The following is a 26,655-nucleotide window of genomic DNA, read 5'->3' as shown; positions in this document are numbered from 1 at the left end:
GAGGGGCCGGGTGAGGAGCTGGCTCCGGCACCGCGGACACCCTCTGGCTTGTCCTGGCCTCACCCGTGCCCACCCACCGGGTCCCTGCGAGTCCCAGGAGGGACGTCGTGGAGGCGGCAGCGCTGCTGTCACCAGCTACATCCATCCCCTTCATTCCCTCTCTCTTCTTGCCTCCAGCTACCCCCAATCGCTCCCCTCAGCCCTGCACAATTTGGTGCTGCATTACCCATCCTGGCACCTCTGCCGCAGCGGTGATGGGGCAAAACCTTCCTCCGCTCTTCCTCCACCTCCCCAGCTGCACCGATGGACGACCACCCAAGCAGCAAAGCTCGTGTCTGTGGTGGGGGGGAGTTTCCCTTCTCACCTTGTTTCCGTGTCCTTGGCCGGTCCAGGAGAGCCGAAGCCTGAGAGTGGGCGATCACCGGGGCCGGGAAACAGCTCCGGAGGGCCAGAGGAGCTGGGATTGCGTGGCTTGTTGACGGGGCTCTCCATGAAGACGGAGGAGCAGGAGTCCTTGCGGAAGGACTGACGGACGGGCGAGGAGCGGCTGGGCGGTCCCGAGTAGGGGCTGTGCGGGCTCTGCCCGGGCTGCACATCCACCAGCCGGCCATCAGCCATCTTCTGCGGGGAGGAGGGGGGCATGCGGAAACCCAAGCCGGGTCCGTACGTGTCGCTGTAAATGGGTGCGTTGGGCTTGTACAGGCTGTCCTCCAGCTCCGTCTGCAAGGCGGCCGCCGAGTAGGTGCTGAGGGAGCGAACGGAGCCCCGCTTGTACAGCCCCCCCGAGTAGCCAAAAGGGTCTCCCATGCCAGCCAGGGACTGGGTGGAGGTGATGCTGAGCCGGCCCTCGTGCACCATGCCGTAGGGATCAGCGTACAGCCCCTCGTTCTTCACCAGCACCACGTTCTTCCCGGCCAGGTCCTCATCCGGCTTCACGTCCCGGCGCTCCAGGATGGCGCTGGGGCTGGGCGAGACGCCCTGGGCGGGTGGCAGGTTGGAGAGACGCTCGCTGTGATGGACGGGGCTGCCGGCGTAGGAGGGCGGGCGGCCCCCGCTGTAGGACATGCGGGAGCGGGATGGGGAAGAGGACTGGAGCACCGGCGGAGGGGAGCCGGAGGTGAGGTGGGAAGCTGGGGACATGTTGTTCAGCCGACGGGTGGGAGACGACTCCCTGGAGGTGTACACCATCTCCCTCTGCGGAAAGGGGCAGGGGGGGTCAGCACCGCGTCCCTGAGGGCTGGCCCCCTGCCCCTGCTCTGCCTGGCACCCCTCCAAGGACCAAGACCTGCAGCTCCTGCATCTTCACCTGGCCTTGGCAAACAGCAGCTCCCGGATGATTTATTCTGATGAATCCCCTAATCCTAATGTTTATTACCCTGCCGTCAGGCCCCAAACATCCATTCTTTTAAAGTAACACTTAACAACGCTGGAACCGGGCAAGACAAATCGCGGTCATTACTCCTTCCACAAACACACGCAATTACCAGTCCCTGTCTCCATCGCTTTCTCTCCGTTACTGGTCCCTGCCCCCCAGGTGCACCCACACCGAAGGCTCTCCCTGTGACACCCCATCCCCCTTACCCTCAGGTCGCCGTTGGTGATGTGCGAGGCTGGGAACGAGGCGTAGAGTGGCTCTTTTCGGTAGATTTTAATGATACTTCTGTCCTGGATATCGCTGAAAGGAGAGGCAGAGCCATGAGCATCCCGGACGGGCAGCCGCTGAGCCCCCAGTAAGTCCCAGCCACAGGACTGCACCCACACCCACCCTTTGGCTTTCATCCCACTAATTTCCTTGCTCGTGATGCCCTTAAAGAAAGGAAAATCAAACTGTGGTGGATTTCTGAGCCCCCACCCTCACCGGACATCCTCCAGCTCGTAGAAGACATTGCGCGACTCGTCCTTGATGAGGATGGCAGTGTTGGGAGACTTCAGCATCCCCATGGTGAGCTTCTGGGGGAACATGTGGACAATGAGGGCGTGCAGGGTGTCCATGCTGCTGATCTCGTGGGTGATGTGGACGCGCCTCGTCTCATCCCCAAACTGCAGGAAAAGGACCCCTGGAAGCAGAGGGAGCAGAAAGCGGTGAGGTGTGCCCATACCCCTTCTCCACGCAACGCCGAAGACGTGCTGAGGTCAGCAATGCAGGTTTGCCCACCTGCTTGGAGGTCTCTGTGCACGCCCAACCGAGGGCTCAGGGACCTCTGGCCACCCAACCTCACCCCGGAGCAGCGAGGCCGAAGCCCTCAGCCACCCCCACACAGCGTGCAGTGCCCCCCACTCTTCCTGGGGGTTATTTGGGCAGATACAAACCAATCCCACAGCCGGCACACACCGGCATCTGCCCGTAGAGGTGGGCAAAGGTGTTTGGCAGTGGCCAGGCAGGTACGTGCTGCCCGTCCTGGGGGACGCTGAGCCCCGAGGGTACCTGGCGATCGCAGCTTCGTCTGGCTGGTGGACCGGGACAAGGGCAAGCTCTGCCGGAACCGGTTCATCCTGTTGAACCCCAGGGGCAGCTCCGCTTCCGACATGGTTTCCAGGGATTCAGCCGAGGCGAAGGAGAGTTTGGCTTGATCGGCCAAGCCGGGCTGGGAGCCCTGGGAGTGTCGGGAGCTTCTCGTCTGGAAGGGGAGAGGAGAGAGGTCAGAGGAGAGCTGCACTGGGTACCCCAGCCCCGGTCTGCTCCCCTGGACGCAGCGGTGTGCGGCTCCTGCCTTTCCTCCAAAGCCCGTGCCGGGATGGAGAGGCTCAGGTGAGGCTGAGCCGCATCCAGGGATGCTCAGTCCTGGATCCCCGGCTGAGTCAGCACACCGACGTGGTCCAGACGCGGTGCCAGCTCGAAGCCTCCTCCATCTCCTGCTCTAAGCATGTACAACCCTTTACCATCCCCTTGTCTCCTGCAATTGCTCGCTCATGTTTTCCGCTTCAGGCTGGCAGCACTCTGCATTTCAAAGCCTCCCGGTGCCGTTCCAGGCACCTTTGAGTTCCCCCACCAGCAACCCACTGGAAATAAAGCCAGCGCTAGCTAGCTGGTGACAGAGCCAGGGCTCGCATGCAAGCACTGGAATAACCTTAACAATTACGGGAGGTTACACATCCATTACGCCAATGAACCAGCTCCCGGGAAACATAAATGCCCGGCTTATTCTGGAAGCAAAGCAGCGGCAAGGTTTATGGCTGCCTGAGCCGGGGGAAAGTAATGGCTTTGGGTTTATAGCAGTAAAAATTTAATATGCCAGGAGTCCAATTTCACACGGCCAAGCGTATATCCACTGCATAAAAGTTCAGGCTACAGACATGGGCTTTCTGCACAGACATCTCCAAACACGCAGCCGGGTCCCCTTGCCACAGGTACCCGCCCGGCAGCGGCGCGAATGCTGCCTGTCAATACCCCGAAATACGAGGCTTGATTTTCCAGACACATGTTTAACGTTGGCAAATCAAACGGAGAGAACAAACAGCTCCTGGGGTGTGGAAAAGGCGGCATGGAAGGGACAACAGCTCTATTTTAAGACCAAAAAGAAAAATCAATATGAAATGATAACAGCCATCATCATCATTTAAATTAGACATTAATTGGAAGATTTAATTAATCCTGCGGGGCGGGGTTTTCTAGGACTTGAAATGTTCTCGCTGTAGCTAATTGCTGGAAAATTGACTGCTTAGTTTTGTTGTTGTTGTTTTAGCACAAAGCACGCTGCGAGCGCAGATGCTTAAAGCCTTACATCAAGAAAGGGAAGTGGGGCTGGACCGAACCTGGGCCAGCACACCCACCAGCACCACCCTCGGGGGGCATGGGGGGCTTTCAGCTGCAGTGAGCAGGAGCCGATGGAGGGATCCGGTCCCCTCTGCCCCATGTTCACGGCGTGCAGGTCTTTGGGGCGCAGCAGCTGGTTTTTGGGGCTCTCCGCCCTTGTAGAGCCCCAAGAAACCTTGAGTGCTTGTGGACCCCCATCTCCGGTGGTCTTCCTCTGGGTTTGCGGTGCCGTCCCCCAGCTCCCGACCCAGGGCGGATCCTTGACCACAGGGAAGCCCAGGGATGGGGCAGGCAGGACGTGGCCAGGATGCGACCCACGCTGCCAAGGCTGCACCTGAGCCTGGCTCTGCCCTCCTGGCCGCCCTTTCCTCCCTGCTCCGTGCCAGCGGGGCCTCACCCTGCCCCGTCTCCATCCATCCCTCTCTGCTCCCCCCACCCAAACACCCCCCAGCCAGAGCCCACGCCTGGGCTGGGCTTTACAAGCTGTCGAGCTTTTACAGGAGATGACAAAAGGCCGTTGGCTCACACCCCCCTCCCCAGGACGCGTTTTATCTGGAGAAAATAATTATAAGAAAAAACGGATTTAGCCGAAGGGGGGGGAATCGCCACCTCCCCCCGGCACGACAGGATGGCGGAGACCGCGTTGCCACGTAGCATCCTTGTTGCTAAGGGCTGTGGCGGTGTGCAAGCTTCCGCACAGCACCCCAACGCACCGTGGTCCCTACAGCCCCTAGAGCACAATGTCCCAATGCACCCCGGTCCCCACAGCCCCTATACCACAACATCCCAATGCGCCGCAGTCCCTACAGCCCCTAGAGCACAACATTCCAATGCACTGCTGTCCCTACAGCCCCTAGACCACAACACCCCAATGCACCACAGCCCCTATAGCACAACTCTCCAACGCACCCCGGTCCCCACAGCCCCTATAGCACAACACCCCAATGCACCACAGCCCCTATAGCACAACACCGCAACGCACCCCGGCCCCCCACAGCCCCTATAGCACAACACCCCAACGTACCCCAGTCCCCACAGCCCCTATAGCATAACACTCCAATGTACCCCGGTCCCCACAGCCCCTATAGCATAACACCCCAATGCACCTCGGTCCCCACAGCCCCTATAGCACAACACCCCAATGCACCACAGCCCCTATAGCACAACACCGCAACGCACCCCGGCCCCCCACAGCCCCTATAGCACAACACCGCAACGCACCCCGGCCCCCCACAGCCCCTATAGCACAACACCCTAACGTACCCCAGTCCCCACAGCCCCTATAGCATAACACTCCAATGTACCCCGGTCCCCACAGCCCCTATAGCATAACACCCCAATGCACCTCGGTCCCCACAGCCCCTATAGCACAACACCCCAATGCACCACAGCCCCTATAGCACAACACCGCAACGCACCCCGGTCCCCCACAGCCCCTATAGCACAACACCCCAACGTACCCCAGTCCCCACAGCCCCTATAGCATAACACTCCAATGTACCCCGGTCCCCACAGCCCCTATAGCATAACACCCCAATGCACCTCAGTCCCCACAGCCCCTATAGCACAACACCCCAATGCACCCCGGTCCCTACAGCCCCTAGAGCACAACATTCCAATGCACCGCTGTCCCTACAGCCCCTATAGCACAACACCCCAACGCACCCCAGTCCCTATAGCACAACACCCCAATGCACCACAGCCCCTATAGCACAACACCCCAATGCACCCCGGTCCCTACAGTCCCTATAGCACAACACCCCAATGCACCACAGCCCCTATAGCACAACACCCCAACGGACCCCGGTCCCTACAGCCCCTATAGCACAACGTCCCAACGCACCCCAGTCCCTACAGCCCCTATAGCACAACACCCCAGTGCACCACAGCCCCTATAGCACGACGTCCCTATAGCCTGTGGGATGGCACCGGGAGCGGGGTGGGGGGAGAGCTGCCCTGCACCAGGTGAGCCCAGACCCCTCCCGCCTTCTGCCTCTGCCCCGGGGGTGCAGCTGACCTCAAGTAATTAAGCTCATCTGATGGAGCTAATTATGGCATCAGTCAAAAAAAAAAAAAGGGGAAAAAAGGGCAAGATGGAAATTAATGGATTTTTAGCCCGGAAGGGACCGTTCTGGCCTGACGCTCAGCGCGATGTGCTCAGGGAAGGGCTCTCCCAGCCCCAGCAGAGCCCAGCGTCCCCCCAGAGCCCTCGCTGGCACCATGGCGAGAGCCGCACACCCCCCTCCCTGGCACCCCTCGCTGCAGGGCACCTCCGGGGGCACGGGACCCTCCGCTGCTGGGCGCAGGGCACCCGCCTACCCCGGGGCCATCGCAGGGTGCTGGTGAGCTGGAAAGGACAGACCCCGCGGTGTGAGGGGGGGGCTCCAAGTGCTATGGGGGGGGGGTGTCTCTGCCATTTCTTGCCCATGGACATTTCGGCCACACCAGCTTGGCCAGGGGGTGCAGCCACGGGACCTGGGTGCCCATGGAGCCTGGAAGCCGCAGTGGGGAGCCGAGATGCCCGGCGAGGGGGGAGCGCAGCGGCTGCTCCGTCCTTGGCCTCCAGCAGACCATTAATGAGCTGACTCCGAGGGAATTGTTTTTTATTGCTCTGCCTCGCTAATGACTTACCCTGCTATATGATAATACGTTAACTGACAACGCAGCCCCCACACATCCTGCCTCCCGCCCCTGCCACCGGCTGGTACCGACGTGGCACGGCAGCCCCCGGCAGCCCCCGGGGCGGCTCTGCTCCCCCCCCAGCCCCATTCACCACACTGGGAGCCCTTCCAGAGTAGGGGGGACCTGATCACAGTCACCAAGGCCATGCCTCACCCCGAGCGTGTTGGGACCTGACACTCTCATCCACCACCGTGGAGTCTAAAATGGGTGTCCAGATCCCTGCTTCACTGGAGATGCTTTGGGGGGACCCAATCCTGCCTTGCTGGGTGCCACCCCGGGATGAACAGTGCCTGGACCTGTCTGTACCGGTGTTTGCATCATCAGGATGGATGTCCCCTGCTGTCACGGGGGAACATGTCATGCCACCAAAAGCTGTCCCGCTGCCCATCCGGAGAAGGGGGAGACATGAGGCTGCGGGCGCTGCCCTGGTCCTGGGGGCACGTAAGGCTCCGGCTCCCCGGACGCCTGCCAGGGCCCGTGCTCAGGGTGCGTGGGCTGAGCTTTCAGTCCGATGCAGGATGAAAATAAATATCAAACCCTCGCCACCATCTCTGGAAGGGAAAGGGTATTCTCCGTCTGGCCCAGACCGTATCACACACCGCAGCCGAGGAGGAGATATCAAAGGCTGCAACACTCGAGTGCTGAGCACACAATAATGATCCCAGTATTGTCCTGCTTCGGGAGCACCTTCCATCGCAAAGACCTCACCTACGCGCCTGCCTGCTGCGTATCAAAGCCCCACGGCCAGACTGTGGCGAGGATCGCTGCTGGCACCCATGCACCCACCCAGGGCATTGCTGTGCACGCTGCCGGCTGCGGCCATGCAGGATCCCACCCCAAGCAGCTCCCAGCTGCGGAAGGCTCTAGGGGTGCAGGATAAATCCCAGCTGCTGCAGCAGTGCTTTGCAAGGAGGTGACCAAAACCCACCCTGGACCCCCAGTCTGGGAACAAAGGCGTTTTGCCCCCTGCTTCTCAGTTATGACCCCCCAGGGGCAGTTTCGCTTGAGCCCAGACCCTCATGTAAAGGGCTCGGTATCCTGCAGCTTCAGAAGAGCCCGACATCCCCTGTGGACCCCGAGATCTTTCCCTGCGGCATCTGAAACCCACCCGCAGCGGCCGCGAGGGGCTGGAGGGGAGGGGACGCAGCTCTCCTGCTTGCTGTCCCTGCGCCGCAGCAATGCCACGCTGGGAGATGACCCATTTCTTGCTGAACTAGCATCGCAGCACAGGGTTAACATGGCGCCGGGCTGATTTCTGCCACGGCAGCGTGTGCTGGGAGCCGTTGGGGCAGAGCTGGCTCAGCCCCCAGGTCAGGGGCAGCCGCAGCATCTCTCCCGAGCCCGGGGTCCGGGTGCCTGCCCCGCACCACGGCTCGCAGCGTGGGAAGCAGCGGGTTCATGGACAGAGCGCGAAGGGAAGGCGAAGGGAGTGCAGCTGCCCAAAAGCAAAACAAAAGCCGCTCAAGGCCGCCGGGCAGCGGTTCGGGAGCTCTGGCACCGCGGGCGGGAAAGGTGTCGAGCAGCTCTCTTTTGGGAGGGCAGGGCTGCGGCAGCTGGGGTGGTGGGCACCAAGGGCAGGGCCGCTGCAGCCTGCCCTGGGGAAGAAACCTGCTTGCTCTCTGCCAGGGAATGGCTTAAAGCCGCTGGGAGCCTCCTGCGTGCTAGAGCAGAGGAATCGGTGCTGGTGCAGAAGCATCGGCAAAGCCTTTCCGCCCTGGGAGTGCACCGCGGGTGCTATTTTGGTGATTCTCCCAGTGAAAACCCACCCACAAAGCACCCGGCTCCCCCCCGGGCCCCTCTGTGAAGGCGGGAGCATCCCCAGCCCCCCCCCACCTCCCTGGGAGTCTTATGTAAAAGAGGTGGAACAGGGGGAGTCTTGGCGGGGGGGGTTGTCTTTTGTCTCCCCAGAGCTAAAAAAAGATACAATTAAGTGATTCTTTTAGCTCCTAAAACTCCCAACAATCCCTTTACTGTCAGCGCAGAAGCGGCTTCATTATATCTGCCCGGCTAGATAAGGATGCTTCTCTCCTCCTTCTCCCCGCTCCCTTCTTCTTCTCCCCATCCCTCCCTCCCCTCTTCCACACCCCCCTCCAGTATCACCCTCCCCAGCTTTGCGGGCTGAACGCCCAGGGCTGGAGGGAGGGAGGGAAGGAGCCGAGGTGCCAGCGGTGTTTGGGGGACCCGGGCGAGGAGCGGGCTGTCCCTCCGGACCCGGCGGTGATGGGCACTGCAGTTATCCCGCTGGAGTAGGGGCAAGCAGCGGAGCTGCTGGGTCTCGATGGAGAGACGAGATGGCTGCAGGGAAGAGGGGGAGAGTTTAGGAGAGGAGTGAAGGGACCAGGGGCACAGAGGATGGTGGCAGAAGGAGTTTGGGGAGAGCGGAGCTGGCAGAGCTGGGGCAGAGGAGCAGCTCTGGACCTCCCGCAGGGCACTTAGAAGAAGATAGGAGGGAAAAAAAAAACAAGAAAAAATGGGGAAAGGATCCTGCGTCGGGATGGAGCAGGGCACTCTGCAGCTGTTCCCGTGCAAAACTCAAAGCCACCGGAGCTGGTTGCGCTCATTAATATTTCCACTCACTTCCTAAGACAGGCAGCAAGCCTGACCTGCAAAGGGACCCGCGGAGCCGGAGCAGAAGGTTTGTCACAGCGGAGGCAGTCGAGCCTCCGCCAGCACCTTGCTCCTACCCACACCGGGCTCCGAGGGCGGTGTCGGACTCGACCCGAGAAGAAAGCAGCCATTTCGGGCCCGTTTCTGCCTGACCCCTCTGTACATCACACACACCAGCACTCAGCAACCTGCGGTGCTCAGGGGTGTTTCAGCCACGATAAGAATATTATTTGCAACAAGGAGACCGGGCAGTAGAAGGGGGGTCCCCGAGCACCTCGCTGAGACGTGCCCAGGGCTCCTCTTCCCTTGACCTGACACCCAGCCCAGCTCAGCCCGAGCTCTGCAGCCCATCCCGGCAGAGAGGCCAGCCCTCTCCCCCCCAAAAACCAGCCGGGACAGCCAGAACACAGCCCACAAGCACCGATACAGACCTGTACTCGCAGCTGGGATGGATAAGCCCTTGCCGTGCTAATGCCACAGGCAGCGTCTGGCCCCGAGCTCAGCCTCTCCCCGGGACCCCACCGTCACCAGGCAAAGCAGCCCGGGCTGCGCTGGGCAGCTGCTGTGGGGCTGGGGCTGGCGGCAGCCCCCGGACCCCCCAGCTCACACTCCATCCTGCCCCATTGGCAGGGACGATGCACCGGAGTGCGGCCGGGCATCGCCCTTGCCCGGGTGGACGGAGCCCTGCAAAGGTCCCGGGCAGCCGTGCTGCTCTGCCACGCTACCGCCTTCCCAGCTCCTGTCTGTTTGCATCTCCTCTGCCGCGCCACATGATGGGGATAAAGGCGAGGACCCCCTAAAATCCACTCCGTCCAGCTTGGGAGACAGCTGGCATGGAGCTGGCAAGCCCAGCCCTGGGCAAAGCAACGCAACCGGTTATTTACCGAGTACATAAACCCCCGGCTCCAGCCCCTGGTTGGACACTGATCTGGATTAATTCCTCATAATCCCCCTCTCATCATTTAATCCAGCATCTGACTACAGGTCCCATCTGGTGGTGTGCTGAGCTCTTGGGAAGGGCACTGGAGCTCAGCACCCCGATGGTCCGGGCTGTGCTGGGGATGAGGAGACCCCACCGGCCTTCAGCTGCGATGCTGGGAGTGGGGAAGGATGTTTCGGCATCGCTGCTGTACGGATGCTCTAGCCATCGCTGAGCTGTGCTGGGAGTCACCCCGGGCTTTTGCTGTGGGACCAGGGTGAGCTGCCGCACCTATCTTTGCCATCTCCTGGCACAGTATCCCTCGGAGCAGGCATTGGGAAGAGCCATGGGAGAGGGTAACGGACCCCTCACATGGGGTCTCGCCTGATGCTTCTTGGACCCTTGCTCTCCATCACTCTTCTCCATCCCTGCCTGTCTCCCTATCTATAAAAAAATAATAAAAATTAAAATATCTATAAAAAATAATTAAAATATCTATTTATCTCAGGTATTACCTGCATCCCCATCCCTGCCTGCGTGCACATCCCCTTGGGCTGGTGCTTGAGGCCTCCTGCCCTGAATTCCCAGACTTTGGCTCACTGGAGCTAGAGGGGAACATCCCTCCTGGCAGCCCAGGGACCGTGACATGGCAGCGCACCCTCCGAGGGGCAGGGCCAGCGTGTCAGCAGCTGGATGGGCCAGTCAGTATTTACAAGCCAGAGCTGAAGGGGAGCATCTCTGACAGCCTGGCCCAGACCACTGCTCCCAGCCCGCACCATTCCCGGGGTAAATGGATTTCAGAAACAAAGGGATGGGGAAAAAAACAGCGGACACGGTCCCTTCGCCCTCCCCACACCTGGAAAAGCCTTTCTGTGGACACTGCAGGTGTAACCCCTGTCCCCAAACACACAGGCTCAGTGCTCCTTCCCTGGGCTGCTCCGGGACAGAGCCGAGCCTCATCCATCCCATCCTTTCGAGAAATGTGTCTGTGCCAGGGGAGCTCCACGGGGGAAAGCCTCTCCCTGCGGAGCTGGGGATGCTCCCAATGCCTGGGCGCTGGAAAAGTGGAGGATGCACCAAAGGGGGCTGGGGACCCCGGTCCCGCTGGGACCCCACCCGGGTGAGCGGTCCCTTAGGGCGTGCAGGGAAGCGGGGCCGGAGCCTTGGCCACTCGTCTCTGCGCTGCCAGCGAGGGTCGGCAGCGAATAAAGCTGTTAGCAGGCTGGAGAAAAACAACATCTGTCCCTCCCGCAGCTCTGCTTCTGTCAACATTTCCAAGGAAAATTTTAATTGAAATTTGAAATTTTTTTTTGGAAGCAGCTCTGGGAGCTGTTAAAGAAACAGAGGCAGGGGAGGGAGGGAGGGAGGGAGGGATTTCCAGATACGTGTCCTGCAATCACAGAATCACAGAATCACTAAGGTTGGAAAAGACCTGTAAGATCATCAAGTCCAACCTAAAAAAAAAAAAAAAAAAAACGCCCAACCAACCCAACACCACACAGCTCCATGCCCATCAAGCCACATCCCACAATGCCACATCCACACGCTCCTTGAATACCTCCAGGGAGGGTGACTCTACCACCTCCCTGGGCAGCCTGTTCCAATGTTGCCCCCCCGTTGCTCTGCCTGCCTGGCCCCATCACAACATCACTGGGGGGTTTCAGCCGGGACAACCTGGACCCATCTCTTTGCTTGGGGGTTCATTCAGCCCAGGTCTCAGCAAAGTGGTACCTGCTCTTCCCTCCCTCCGAGATGCTGGGATGGGAGCCCAGCACCTCGGTCCCCTCCTGAGCCCCAGTAATGGCTGGAGGGGCTCCTGGGGGTGGGGAGCGCTGTGCCGTTAGTGCCCCGGGGTGGGGGAGAGTGGAGCTTTGCAAAAATGAACCCTAGTTGGTGTCTGGAAAACTCCTTTGAGATGCCCCAGCCTGCCCTGCTCACAGCGTCAGGAGCCTGGTCCCCACCCAACACGGCGCTGACCCCTCCGCAAACAAACCGACGCCAGCACATCACAGACTGCTCCATTCATTCATTCATTCATTCCTAACGAACTCCGCTCATCCTTAATTATTGATGCTCCCAGGGAGTGAGTCAGCGAAGAGCTGCCGGCTGCTTTGTAAGAGGAGCAGAGCCCAGGTAACGGGACACTTCCCCAGCAGACACCTCCTCACCTCCAGTCTGGCTGCAAATCCCTCCTGGGGAGCATCCCCGACCAGAACGCAGCATCCCCGACCGGGATGCAGCATCCCCGGCACCTGGGCATCACCTTGCCACCGCCGCCCCAGCCCAGGCATCAGCTCTCCAGTTTGAAACCAGTTTCGGACGGGGCAGCCCCAGCTGTCCCAGTACTGCACGCACAGGGCTGTGCTCCTCCCGCACGTCCCAGCTCAGGGGCTTGATCCCGGCGAGCAGGGGCCGAGCGGATGCAGCTGAAGCCCTCTGCATCCTTGTGCGGCGTTTCACACCAGCTCCACCAGCCAGGAGCACTGAACTGCAGCAAAGCCTCCATGCAGGGAGGGACTTCCAGCAGCCCAGCTCCTGCCTCCCGAGACGGAGGAGCCAGGAGATGCCCAGCTGGGAAGAAAAGGGGGAAAAAACTGGATGCAACTGGGGCTGCAGCAGCAAAGGTGGAAGAAAGGAGAGGCCCAGGGTGCTCTGAGCATCATACGAAGGGATATACTAGGAGTCTCCCCCATCCAAGGGGGTTGTGGCCTCTCCATCCCTCTCCACCGGCCCCCGCCCCTCTCACCCCGCCTGGGTCTCGCCACCAAACTAAAAGCGTACCGTTCACAGCACCAATAATTCATCCAACGTCTAATGCTCAACATTTTGTCAGGATTATCCCGATTAACCCAGAATTAATCCTGATCTCAATGTTAACAGGATTAGCGTTAAAATCGGATTAGTTTTTTAAACCGGACCCCTTGACTAAAGAAAGGGGCCTTCCCCACCAGATGTGCACAGCCTGACTACCAGCAGCCAGATGTGAGCAGGAGCCAGGCAGGAGCTCGCTACCCCGCGATGGGCCCCGTGCACGGGTGAAACGGGGTACCCCTACAAGCATCTCCGTGACACCAGCATCCCTCGCGCCTACCCTGCAAAGCACACGAGCTGCCCAGCCCTCTGAAGGTGATGAGCAGGAGCCCGACACTCGGATGTCGTGTTTCCAAGCACAAAACACCCTTTTGCCCTCAAACATGGCCCGGCCAGCTCTGCAGGGGACACGGGTGGCTGCTTGCCCCCTCTCTGCATTCTTTCCCCTTCCTGCTGGCACTGACAGCCTCCTGCCTTTGCCTGCCTGATGAATATTTAAAAGCCTGGATCCTCTGCAGCCTCATGAATATTGACGGCTGCTGGTTGCCCACCATGGTCCCTCTCAGTCCCTCTCCAGGCACGGGCAGCGGGGTCGGCATCAACGGGGTGGTCGGCAGCACCTGCCCGGCAAAGGGGATCGGGATGCCTGCATGGGAGAAGGCAGTTCCAAGGGTTGTCCCTGTGGCACCGCACCACGAGTCCAGCCATGCTGAGGACTCTTTGTTCAGTCCCCAAAGCACTCGCTTTCTTCCCCAAAGCGCAGGGGTGGAGCAGTCTGGCTGCTGGCAGTGGGGCAGCAGAAGGTCCTGGCACCCAGGGCAGGGCTGGAGCTCATCTGCATCTCCCGGTGCTGGGTGCGACCTTGGCTCCCGCAGGGAGGGTAATCATTAACCTCCCAGCAAAAGCAGCCGGGCTTTTGTTCCTTGAGTTGTTTTCCCCATGCCTCAACCAGGCGTGTCCAGCCTGGCATCCGTGGGGAGAGGAGCATCCCTTCTGTGAGACCCTGGACAAACGGGCAGTGGGGGGGTCCAGAAATAGGCCTGATCCAGCACCTCCCCGGAGGTGGAGGTGGTCCCAGGACACGGATTATGGAGGGTTACGTGGCAGGAGATACTTTTGGGGTGAGGATGCCAGTCCATCCCTGCTACCTCAACCCTGGGCGGACGTTCACCCCAGCCATCCCCTTCCTCACCGGGGCTGAGCGGCGGCCACGTTCGATCCCTGCCTCCTGGCGACGCTGCCTTGTGTGACAGCATCTTCCAAAAATAAGCAAATTACTGCATCCTTCAGGGACGCTGGCAGATGGGAAGCAAAGCCAAGCGTGAGAAAACAGCAGAAAGGGGATGGGGGGGAGAAGGGACAAGCCCTTGCTGGGGGTCGCAGGGCTGCAGCCACCGAGGGAGGGGAGCCGGTACAGGCTGCAAACCAGCGGGGACACTCGGGTTAGAAGCATTAGTGACGGGGACTTCACAGTGACAGGTGACAAGGCTCAGCTCTTTGGCATCTGAGGCATGATTTGCTTTAACAGCTGTATAAGGGAGGCCAGGCTCTGGTTAACATGTGTGGGTGCCTCTTGGGAAAAAGGCTTGGAGGGGCTGGTTTGAAGTATGGAAAAAAAAAAAAAACAAAAAAACCCCAACTTCAGCAGCAACAGCTGTAGGTAAACAGCCCCAAATCTGCGATGCCGGCCCAGACGCTGCCGCAGCTCATGCTCATGCATCTCCCCTGGGTACTCTCAGGCAAGCCACCTAGTCCCACCGTGCCTCAGTTTCCCCATTCCTACACTAAGGACGCTACTGTCATCCCTGCTGCGATAATAAATAGTGACAACACCCAGGATCAACAGATAACCGAGCGCTGGAGAACAGCTCCTGCGGACAGGTCAGAAAACCAGCAAGTGCCCCAAAAGCAGAGAGCGAGGAGGAGGAGGAGGTGGGAGCAGGCGCTCAGCAGCTGCTCCCCCCTCCTGGGTACACCCCAATGCCCTCCTTCTCCGAGCAATAAAATCTTACGCAGCAAACGCCGGTCCCTGAGGAGTGCGGCGGATGCCAAAGCCGCTGGGAGGGTGCGGGGAGGAGGGCTGGTGCAGGAGCGGCAGGATTACAGGAGCTAAGCCTGCCTGGTATTTGCTCGTCTCCTGCAAGTAAATACCGCTGCCTGCCTAGAATACCGGCTTGGCAACCGCCTCGAGTCCCTGGCCTGCCGGTGGGATGGAAATGGCTTCCCGCTAAGGAGACGAGGCGTTCCCGGGAAGCCCCGTGCCCTGGGCACGCTGCTGCAGCCGTGTCGGGGCGGAGGAAGCGGAACCACAGCCCCAAGCCCTGATCGGGCCACCGACGCTGGGCTGGAGCAGGAGCCATGCAGTTACAGCGCTACATGGGTGACACAGCCCCGGACGCTTGTTTTAAATGCATCCTGTCCCACTCCTTTTTCCCTTCCACATCCCAGTCATCTTTTCCCCCGCTAGCTTTTGCTTTAGTCCCTTTGATGTTCTTTCAATGTCCCAGCACCAAAGGAGCTCATGCGAGGCTCTGCCTTCGCTTCTTCCCATTCCTCCTCCAGCCCACAAGTGACAGCAAGGAGCCAGCCCACCCCCTGCGTTAGCGCAGCGGGAGCCCCCAGCCCTCAGTCCTGCCTCGCCGCTCTCCGCAGCAGAGCCCCCTCCCTGCCGCGTCCCTAGGGAGGGATTTGCCCCCCGGTCAGATCCAGGGATGCGTCCCTGGAGCCCCCGAGCCCTGCAAACCATGGGGCTGAGATGCTCCTGCCCTGGAGGGGCTGACACCCAGAGTATGGTTTTGAGTCACCCCAAAACGGCAGGGATGCAGGCTGTGAGCTGGGATGCGGTTTAGGTGATGGAGAGGCGGGTGGCTACCAGGCTGCCCCGGCCGAGGGACTCGAGCATCTGCCTGGGGACTCGGGGACTGGTAGCAGCGTGACGATGGCCACGGAGCGGCTGGATCGATGGCTCCGTGCGAGCACACAGCCCGACCCAGCTGGTGGGAAGGGACATTCGTGAGCTGAGCGGGGCTGGCTCAATCTAGAAGCGAGTACAGAAATCCCAGGGATGCGCTGGGGCACGGGGCAGGAGGACGGAGCAGGGCAGAGGGCAGCGGCAGCACCCGCAGACACGGGGGGATGCAGAGGACGGAACGGCTGGGGACAGCACGGTCCCCTGGACCCCTCTCCGCAATGACGGCACCACCACCCACATGCAAGAGCATCTGCTCATCTTCAGCACCGAGACCGACAAACACAGCAACGCGGGGCCCCCTTTCCCCCAACGCCCATCCCTGGAGAGCCCCAAATCGCAGCCAGCACATGCCATTGCCTGTCCCATGGCCGAGGGGGGATGCCAGGGCAGGAGGAGAGCAGGTCCTGCCCCGGGGACCCCTCAGCAGCACACTGCGTCCCTGGGTGCCCCTGGGAATTCGGCACAGCCCTTCCCACCATCCGATCCCCCCCTGTCCCCCATCAGCTGGGGCTCTGGCTGCAGCCCCCCCTCTTTGGCGGAGGGACGGGGAAGGGCTGGCTCTGCAGCCCCAGCAGCGGAGGGTGGCAGCTGGACGCAGGCAGGGAACCTAAAGGGTCATGAAAGTTTTATTTTGGGGAGAGAGCAGCGGGGTGGGAGGCAGCTTTCCCAGCTGGAGGCCAAGCCTGCAGCTACAGAAGACCCCAGGGGACGCAGGTGGCTGCGGTGGCCTCGAGGAAGCCCCCAGCACCTGCCTGCCGGGCTCAGCCTCCCCGCAGGGCTCTCCCGGTGACAAGCCGTCCCCAGCTGCCTGGGGCTCATGCCCCACTTGGTAGCGGGGTCAGGCAGCTGGGGACCTCCCTGGGCAGGGAAGCGGAGGGCAATTTAACCCGTAATGCATTTCCACAGCGGATAGAGCCGGGGAAGATGCTCCGCTTGCAATGCAAATACTTCCAGGCTCGGGTGGGAGCCACCCTTTGTGGCTGCAAACCCCCAACCGCTGCTGAGGAGGACCCCTCTGGGGTGGCTGGACCCCTAAAGTTCGTCCCCATTTTATTTCTTACTCGCAAAAAATGGAAAGAAAAAAAACAATAAAATTGAGGCTTTTGTGCCTTCCCCCGCCGTCCCAGGAATGTCCCCAAGAGCATGTGGCTGAAACCAGCCGGTGAGAACTCAGACAGCTGAATATTTGGGGAGCTGCTGCTCGCAGGCGTTTTACGCTGCAAGTACTTCAAGAATGAAAACTCGGAACAAGTGCGCATATTATGCATTTTACGACTCCTCCGCTCTCCGCTGCCAACCAAGGAAAGTGCCTGGTTTTTCCACAGGAAGAGCAAACCCACCGGGAACAACACGCCAAGGTCATCCAGCAACACGCCTGACCTTGAAGTGTTGCCACCACATCCCTGGGCGAGGAGGAGGGAGGAAGGGGAGTTGCGAAGACATGCGTACTTCACCCTGCCAGACAATAGGGCAACTGTTTGCAAGGTGCTGGCAGGAATCACCAGGCGGGCACAGACCCTGGGCGCTGCCAGGAGGCTCCCGTCAGGGTCCCCTTTGTGTAGCCTGGAAGAGGTGGGCGTAGGCACAAAGATCCCGGTGCAATAAAGCAAACACTAATGCTTTCTCCATTCTGCCGCGCCTGCAGCGGACTCCTGATGAACAGGCTGGTACCGTAATGCCCAAGCGACAGAGCAGAGGATGGAGACAGAGATGCGATGGCCAACACAGGACAGAGCTGCCCCTTCCCCTCCCGCAGGGCTCAACGCCACCAGCCGAATAAAGAACTTTGCTGTCTGGTCTAGAGGTCCCTCGACACGCCAAACGCACGCCGGTCTCTGGAGTCCGGCACGGCATCCGTGTTGGAAAGCCCATTCCTCCTCCCTCTCCGCCAACCCCACCTCCTGCAAGGTGCAGGCACAGCCCAGCTTTAGGGAGCAGCCCGCCAGCACCCCCCGTCCCGAGACCCCCGAGCTCGTCTCCCACCCATCAGCATGGGATCAGCCTGGGCTCTCCAGGGAACGAGGGGCTCGGGAGAGCGTGATGAGGAGCCCGAAGGGGGAAGCGGTGCTGGGCAAATGGTCAAGTGCAGATAAGTGAGCGAGAGAGCGTGCGATGGGAAGCACGGCAGGTCCCAGCGTTCGGCAGGGCCACCGCCGGGAGGGACAGGCTCTGCTCAGCAGCTCTCCTCCTCCTCCGACGAGGAGGCTGGAAATCAGAGCAACCCTTGTGTCTCTGCCTGGGAGCAGGCACCTGGACGGAGCTCCGCAGGTGGATTTCCGAGCCCATCCGGAACAGGCTCTTTTCTGTCCTTTTCCCAGAATTAAGGTCTCTGCTGCAACAAATAAAGCAGCAGGATTTGACGGTGGGGCGATAGTGGTCTAAATGAGGGCAGGGCACAGATTCATCCCTCTCAGGGAACAGGTTTGTCTCTGCACAACTCAACCCAAAAGCATAAGACCCTTCTCATGAGCTTAAACTCCTGCTGAGCTGAGAACGAACTACTTTGGCACAGAAATCCTCAACAAAAAACCCGAGCTCCCGCCCCCTGACACAGACACAGAGATGAGGCAAGGGTGGAAAAGTGCATGCATTTTGAACAGAGGCATGAAAAATCAGAAATACTGACCTTAAAGCTCCAGTAGTTGGGTTGCTAACAAAAAATAAAACAACAAAACAAAAGAAAACAAAAAATACCATTAAGATTCTGGTTTGACTTTTGTTTTCCTTTTGAGAATTGTTGACTTTAAACTGCAGCATTAAACCTGCTCTCGTTTCTGCTCAAAGTCCCCTCCCAACGGGTTGCTTAAGTTTCATGCTGCTAAGGGCTGGCAAAGGGGAAGCAGGATCATGCAAGCGGGCAGGGACGGCAATGGGTATTGAATGCAGACCGGGGGGCAAGGTAACTGAAGCAGAGCAAAGCGGGGAGCAGGACGGCAGCCCAGCATCAGTACTGGAGTCACCGATATGCCCACACCATCCTGGCGTGTGCTGGTCAGGCTGCTGCCCCGGGAGTCAGTGCTGGAAGCCAGAGTAATTTTCATTTTCAAAGGGATCTCCCAATCCCCCCTCTTTACTCCTGCTACCTCTCTCGGTTGCCTCTTCGTGGCGTTTCCACCGGTGTCAAGGCAATGTGCTACAGCGAATGACAGGAACTGGCATCGCTTACAGCCCAGCAAGCTGGAGAGCTTGGGAGCTTTCTTCTCCCAAGCCACCCGCTGATAATCACCGGTGGAAGATGGCACCGGTAGTCCCGAGGATGCTCAGCGCTGCGGCTCGCTGCAACACCCACCATCGGGCAGCGGAGCGGCGCGTGGGTTGGGGACTCGGGCCCCCCTCCCAGGGCAGCACGGGGCTGGCACAGCCAGGACGGGGCCGCAGGAGCCCAGCAAGTCCTCAGAGGACAACGCGGGGACCGAGAGCACCCCAGGGCCAAGCATCCCCAGCACACCCCGCCGCCGGATGGGGACAGGCGAGCTCCCCGCTGCTGCGGGCGAAGCCGAGCGCTTCGGAGCGGGGCACGCACTTGGCACGGCAGCATCGCAAGCAGCTTCATCCCACCCCGGGGCTGGTCCCCTAACGCCCGCGCAGCCCAGCCCGGGCAGCAGCACCCGCTGCCCTGAGACCGTGTTTGGGGAGGCAGCGCACGCAGGAGGGAGGAGGTTAGATCTGGTGACAAGAAGTGTGATCCACCTTGCTGGAAGGGGAAGCATTTTGGTATCACCGAGAGGTGCAGCTGATGGGTGGGGTGGGAGAAATGGGTGCAGAGCAGCTTTTGTCCCAACGGTCTTTTTATTGGGATCAGAGTTCTTGACTGCTCTTTTCTCCCCTTTCACACCCACCTATCGCCCTGCTTTTTTACAGCATTTATTTCCCGACCACAATCACCGTGGCTGCAAACCTTGTTCGTTACTTAGAGGATGATTATATTACTGTTATTTAAATAGAAAGCAAGCTCCTGCACCAAGCTCCCAGGCCCTGCAATGCCCGGCGGCTGCCAAGGAGTCTTCTCTCGCAGTGCTCTGGGAGCAAAGCTGCAATAACGTTAGACCATCACGGAGTATTTATCCAAGGACTTTAACAATCCACTAGCAGATTTGCTGTTGGGTTATTAACCCTTCTGCTGACAAGGTAAACAGAGGTCTAGTCTACGTGTATAAACACAAATTCCCCTGTTAGACTCATCTCAAGCATCAGCAGGATGCTCTTACTCCAATTCAAGATGCAGTTCACATTAATATTCCATCAGACATCAGTAGACCCAGACCAAGTTCTGCCTCAACCAAACCAAAACTGTTTTAAAAGTGATTTAAGTCAAACAGGGCAGTGTTTTCATGCAGACAAGCCTCAAGGCACAAAGGTCTTTTCCAAGGGCACACCGTGACTCAGAAGCAGAACCAGAAATAGAAGTCCAGAGCCGTGATTACCAGGCACTATTAGATAACAACCAGCAGGTTCCAAACCTATCCCAGGCACGTAAAGCTTTTCCAAAACGCTGGGAGCTTAAAAGTGAGAAACCGCCTCAGAATGCCTCTTGGTACTAAACGAAGCCGTCCATCCTATCTAGCAATTAACACGCCACTGCACCAGCAGCTCTCCGCAGCCTGAGCTCTGGGTGCGAGATGCCAGGCGCAAGGCAAGCCGGCAGCACCCGTACCTGCCCGGCCACGCAGGGGGGCAAAGCCCAAATTGCAGCGTTGCCATGTGTCAAGCCAAAGCATCTGACCCTGGGTAGAAGCTCAGGCTGCTGCAGCCGCTCGCCCGGCAGCGTGCTCCTCCTCGGCTAGAGGAGCCGCGGGAAACAACAGCCCATCTCGCTGTCTCCGAGAGGTGAGCAGGATTGCATCAGCTCCTAAAGGGTTTGACATGCCGTGCCTCGATTCGGAAACGTCTCGAGTTAAGCTGCGCAGGGCAGCAGTTTTCTAACTGTGCTTCTGCTCGGCAGTCCTCACCCCAACTCCCCAAGGCCAGACTCGGATGCCGCCTCCCAGGAAAGGCTGCGCGAGGGATCCTTCATAAATCACAGCCGGTTTCAAATGGACGGGAGTAAATCCTTCATCCCCTTCCCTTGCCAGACTCGCCCCCTCTAGCAGCTGCTTCTCCCCACCTCACCACCGGTACACCTGGGCAAGGAAGGGGGTGAGGACCCCCCGCCCGGGGAGGGATGCGCCAGGGACCCCTGGTCCTGGAGGGATGGATATGCTGCCTTCACACCGAGGGGATGCTCACCCCTCTTAACTCCTTTGTGCTTTGAACGGCTGCAATGGGCCCCCACAACGGGAGTGGGTATTTCGGCCAAATACTCTGAGCACTGATGGAAAGAGTTGTGGCCAAACCAGTCTGTCCCAGTCCCCGAAGGGCCCCGACCCAGTCTGTGGTGGGAGGTGATGCTCCTGACTTTTTCCTTTTGCGACTTTTTTTTTTCCCCCTCCATGCTCTTTATTTTGTTGAAGAGTCTCAGTAATTTTCCTCAGACCCTGATATTGCTGATCCTATCTCGTGCCAGCCCTTGGTATGTATTTTATTTATTATTTTAGGATGACTGGACAGGCTTATCACAAAGTCCATAAATTACATCCCCACCGCACACAGCCACTCCACATCAAACCGGTGATGAGCTTGTCTGAACCCCAAATGCCGTGGGAGGGAATCAAGAACATTCTGGAAGAGATTTGGGCTGCTTAGCGTGACCCGGAGCACACGCCAGGATGGCACAGCATGGCACCCGCCCTCTCCCAGGTCCCTGGATCCGGCCCCAGGTCCCTGGCAGCCCCGGGAGCGGTGCGGGACCCCCAAGCAGAGCTCTGCCTGCAGCGGGGCTGCTGCCGCCGGCCAGGCTGCAGGCTGCACGGGGGCTAGGGCTGCGCTGCCTGCCCTGCCCGTACCCTGCCGAGCGGCAGGACTGTCCAGGGCCGACAATCTGGTGCTGTCTGCCGGGGCCAAGCGGGCGATGGACACCACCACGCAGACCTTTCGCGGGCTCCATCTGTCCTTGCAGGCACTGCTGCCGCACCGGCGCGTTGCCCAGCCCGTCCTGCCGTTTGCTCATCCTCCACCCACCCCAAATCTCCCAAAGCAAAGAGGACGCGTTTCCCCCGGCATGGGTACCCCGCTGCGGGGCACAGGCTGGGCCAAGGAGATGGGGGACCAGGGCAGCGCAAGCAGCCACAACCTTAAATGCAGCCACCTCCCCCCAGCTCCCCCAAAGCCGGGGGACGGAGCAGGGACAGCCCGAGCGCTGCGCCCAGCTCCCCTGCGAGCACCACGGCAGCCAGCCAGGCTGGCAAGGGTGGATTTGTACAAAGAGAAGGGAAGAGGAGAGGGCCAAGGTAGAATTAACATATCGCTGGCTCTTCAAAAGCATCAAAGGGAGATAATGGTCTGAGAGAGGATTTGAAGCGACAGCCTTGTTACAACCGATAAAACAGGCAGCTCGCTTGCAGCAGAGCTGTGCAGAAGGTATGAAGAATTACAAAGGCTGAGATTATAATTACAATGAAAGTCATGTCCATGATGCCGCAAAATGATGGACTAACTAGGACCGGGGGCCCCCCCAAAGCACAGACGTGCACACGTGCGTGCGCTTAGGAGCTGGAGCAGGCGTGCAAGCGCAAAATGGGGGCTGAGATGCTCCTGTGAGCCCATGGCTGTGAGGGAACCCATGCACACAGCAACGCTCAGAGAGGTGCAGCCGCATACACACACACGCACCCTGCAGAAGAGGAAAACCAGAGCTGGGGGAATGGAGCGAAGAACATTTTGTAGTTAAGTTATAAAAAAAAAAAATAGTCTTTGTGATTGTCCCAGGAGAAGACCAGGAGGTAAATGAAATCCAGGTGAGTCACTGCCTTGACCAAGGCAGACTTCCTCTGGTTAGCAATTATAACACAAATCTGTTAGTGATTAACAAGGCAGGACCGAATGCGTCCCGCTAAAATGGGCAGCGGCAGCATCCCCAGCAAGCTGCACCGAAAGGAGGGACAGAAGCAGTTTCATTGGCTTTTTAATTAACTCATTTTCAGGAGTTCCAGTTTCTGATAGAGTCCCCCTCAGGCACGATGTCTTGACAAACAAAAACCTCCTTGAAAAATAACAGTAAAGTGAATTTAATCTGTTTCTCCTTATTAAAGTTTTTTAATGCTTTTCAGCTCAGGAGAAACTGAATTAAAGTGGAAATAGCAAAATGACAAGATAGAGAGTCGAACGCAAACAGTAACCAGATAAGAGTGAAGAGCGACACCGACACTGTGCGTTGCAGATACTGTCATCTGAGGTCTCGCAATTATCGCGAAAGGACCTCCCGAACCCGAGCAGCCCAGCACGCAGGAGAGGCCAGCGCGAGACAAGGCGGGATGCAGGGGCGCTGGGGCTACTTCCCGTCGGAGCTGGGCTCCTAAGGGCCCTCGGTGAGCCATCCAACCCAGCCCCCACCACGAAATGTCACCAAGGCGCTTGCTTTGCCGCTTCTCTTTCAGGCACTGGCATCTTTCGGCAGGGGCTGGGCTTGGCTTGTACGACGCCTCTCTCCAGTCCCCAGCCCAAAGAGGCTGCGATGGCCGTCAAGAGATGTCAGCAGAGACGCCACAGCAGGTTGTCACAGCAACCCGATGGCAGGCATCACCGACAGGCCCCTGGCCCGGCTGCGCTGCTCAAAGTTTTCCTGCAGGACCGCACCATCGCACCAGCCTTCCCTCCGAGAGAGGTTCGTCAGCTCTCCAGCAGCAATTACAGCCTTCACCTATAAGGCAGCACGTCTGAGGCAGCCCGGGTGATACTGGAGCACAAGTGCCCTTGGACATCAGTGGATTCGCACTCCTGACCCTTACTCAAGCCCCCTCCATCCCTGACGCCAACACAAATCCGTTTATAGCAATGCACCCCCAAGTAGCGATGCGCCAGGACAAATGCTCTGCCAAGGATCAGCCATGCAACTGCCTGCTTGGGCTTTAAAATCTCCCTGCTGTGGCCTCTACGCCCAAGGTCGGGGACCCCTCTTGTGCTGCAGGCTCCCTGCGGTCCAGGCTTGGTGCTCACAGCATCCTCAGCCTGCTCATGACGGGGCGGGGGGTCTCTGCCCCATCGCTGCCTGGCCCCCGTGCACCCCAGCACAGGGGCCAAGGTCTTCTCTGCCCTCCATCCCGCTCCCGGGGCACGGGGAGGGCAGCCAGGGAGCAGGGCCAAAGGTTTTGGGGGGAAGGCAGAGGGAAACCAGGCAGAAGTTGGCCAGATGAGATTGCAGAGTCGCTATGGCAACGGCACGGCGTAGGTGGACCAGCACAGTAAGGATGTGCAAGGTAAACCCGGCAGCGAGCATCCACCCGCTCCCCGCCGCACACGGCCGGGGACAGCACCAGGGTCCAAGCCCCAGCAGTTTTGGGGTGACCTCCGCCCTCCGTCAGGTGTCTCCAAATGCAGGGAAGCGCATCCCTGCAGGCAAATCCCTGGGAAACCCCATGCCAAGGGCGAGGAGGGCCGGATCCTCCGCAGGGTTTCCCTGGACTTCTAGGACCTGTGATCTGTCAGCGCTGCAACCACCTCCCCGTGGGGCTACGGCAGCCGCGTCCCCCTGTGCCACAAGCCCTGCGTCCCACCGCAGGGTCCCCGGGGGGTACCAGCACCGTGGGGTGCAGCTGAGGGTGCTGCCCCCACCCTGCCCAGCCAGCAGCAAAGCTGGGGGGGCAGAGGCAGAGGGCACCGACACACAGCTGCTGGTGGAGACCAACCTGCTCTTCACTCCCTGCCTAACGCTGCCAGCACCACCGGAGCCAGGTCTGCATTAGCAGCGGGGACAGAAGAGCTGCCTTTCTGGCTGCTGCAGCTTTTTGGCATTCTCTCCCCTAACCCCACTCGGCGCCAGCCCAGCGCCACGACACCGGGGGAGGCAGCAGCCCGTGGCTGTCTCACAAGGACCCCCGAGGCCACCGGCAGAAGGAGCCGATCTTGGGTTAGGAACAGCAGGAAACTTTGGGCGGCGGGGCAGGGATGGATGCACACGTTCATGTCATTGCATCCGTGTGTGCCGGAGAGGCAGGAACATGCACACCCCTTCCAGGCTCACCGCCCCGATGGCAGCGCCGGCACTGCGCTCCCCTGAACCGCAGTGAGGAACAGGGGAGCGCCGGGAGCCCAAGCGCGCCAGGCACGTCCCACCTGCCACTGGGATGGAGTCGGATCCAATTCCTGATGGGCGTCCACTGGGAATCTCCCTGCTGGATTATACCATGGGCTCATTAATGCCCTCCCCAGGGCTGCCATCACTGTCACCGTATTTATTGCCCACTTCTCAGGGGCTTCAAGACCTGCTTCCTCCCTGCTCTGTGCATAAAGCCCAAGGAGAAGTGGGGGGACCCACAGACCCTTGCATGACTCCCAGCTCCCAGGGACCTGATTCCTAGCCAAACCGTGGGCCAGGTCTCTTTAATCAGCCAGGAATTGCTCCCAGTAGGGGAAAAATAAGAGAATCAATAGAGACAGCTCTGTCTGGCTGCAGTCATAGGGACACACACACGCGCTCGTTTCATGCTACTGCCGACAGCCACGCACGCTCTCCTCCACCATTACAGCAGTTTGCAACGGTTCACCAACACACTCCGCCTCTGGAGACCAAGACCAGACCCCGGGAAGAGCAAGGAAGGGCCCCGCTTCTCGCTCCCACTGCCCCAGCGAGCCCCACCGGCCGCTTCACTTCGGGCAGCATTCGCAAGCCACCATCACCACGGGTTTTGCAAAAGCAGAGTGTCCAGGTAGCCCGTGCCCTGCCTGTGTGGGGGGCACCCCCAGCCCGGCCAGGCACCCCACAAGGACAAGACGATGCCAACCTCACGCCGAGGCCACGGGCACCTCTCCGTGTGCCCAGCTCTAGCGCTTTTGGGGGGGGCCGGAGCGAGATGCCATCAAGCTGCACCTCCCGCTGCGGAGGTCCGGGTTGGGCAGGCACCCGGGGGGTCAGCGGGTCCCCACGCGGGAAGGGGGCTCGGGCGAGCGAGCTGGAGGCGAGCCGAGCCCCGGCATGGTTGCAGGGACACTGTGTGCCCAGGCCACCATCTGCCCCTCGCCGGCTGCCCGTCCCGCAGCCTGGAAGGGGAGAGGGAGCAGTGTCCCCCCGCAGAGGGACGGGGACACGGGTGACAACGCGGGGCTGCCCTGGGGAGATGGGGGCTGCGCAGGGGGGGCTGGCACAGGCCACTGCAGGGCCTTGCAACGGCCCCATGTGCACCCGGGGGGAGCGGGGGGACCCCCCCGGTTCTGCACCAAAGGGCAACGCAGGGACGATGGGACCCCACGAACAGCCACCCCCTCCCTGCCGGGGCCCCCCAGGAAAGGGGATGGGGGGGCTGGAGGAAGGGGGGGGGGGGGTCCCTCGCCCTGGGGCTGAGCCCCGCGGGCAGGGGAAGGGCACGATCGGGGACACCGGCGGGTGATGGGGGTGGGGGAGAGGGGGACCGGCGTCTCGGGGGGGGGACACACACCGGGCCGTTTGGGGAGGGGGATGGAGGGTTGGGGGGGGGGACACCAGGGCACCGGGGGAGGGGGAGGTCGGAGCACTGCAGCAGCGGGAGGCGACCCCGGGGTACAGGAGGGAATCGCGACGCCGGACCCCCGCCCCGCGGAGGGACGCGCCCCGCTCCGCCCCCGCCGGACCCCGCTCGCCCCGGTACCTGCGGCAGGTGAGCCCGGCCCGGGATCCGCAGCGCCGACGAGCTCGGCTCGGCTCGGCTCGGCTCGGCTCGGCTCGGCTCGGCTCGGCTCGGCTCGGCTCGGCTCGGCGGGCGGGGCCGGGGCCGCTGCGCGGCGCGGAGCGGAGCGGAGCCGCCACCCTCCCGCCGCTGCGGCCGCCGCCGGGCCCGCGCGCCCGCCCTTATCGGGGCGCGGTCGCCATGGCAACCGCGACTCCACCTGCCGCCGCGCGGCGCC

At 60.4% G+C, this 26,655-nt stretch overlaps 1 protein-coding gene across 1 annotated transcript in view; it reads right to left on the bottom strand.

Moving 5' to 3' along the window:
- SRCIN1 (SRC kinase signaling inhibitor 1) overlaps nt 1–26,655 on the bottom strand; it is a 57,437-nt gene that overhangs the window by 13,765 nt on the left and 17,017 nt on the right. Inside the window, exons 3-7 of the mRNA XM_059830328.1 lie at nt 18,371–18,394; nt 2,426–2,618; nt 1,859–2,057; nt 1,582–1,675; nt 365–1,194 (exon numbers count right to left, since the gene is read on the bottom strand). Coding sequence (XP_059686311.1) covers nt 365–1,194; nt 1,582–1,675; nt 1,859–2,057; nt 2,426–2,618; nt 18,371–18,394 — 1,340 coding nt within the window. The remainder of the gene's footprint in view (nt 1–364; nt 1,195–1,581; nt 1,676–1,858; nt 2,058–2,425; nt 2,619–18,370; nt 18,395–26,655) is intronic.

The sequence above is a fragment of the Gavia stellata genome, chromosome 28, assembly GCF_030936135.1.
Source record: "Gavia stellata isolate bGavSte3 chromosome 28, bGavSte3.hap2, whole genome shotgun sequence".
NCBI lineage: Eukaryota > Metazoa > Chordata > Aves > Gaviiformes > Gaviidae > Gavia > Gavia stellata.
Note: the sequence above shows the minus strand (reverse complement) of the source record. Positions and strands in the feature narration are given on the sequence as shown.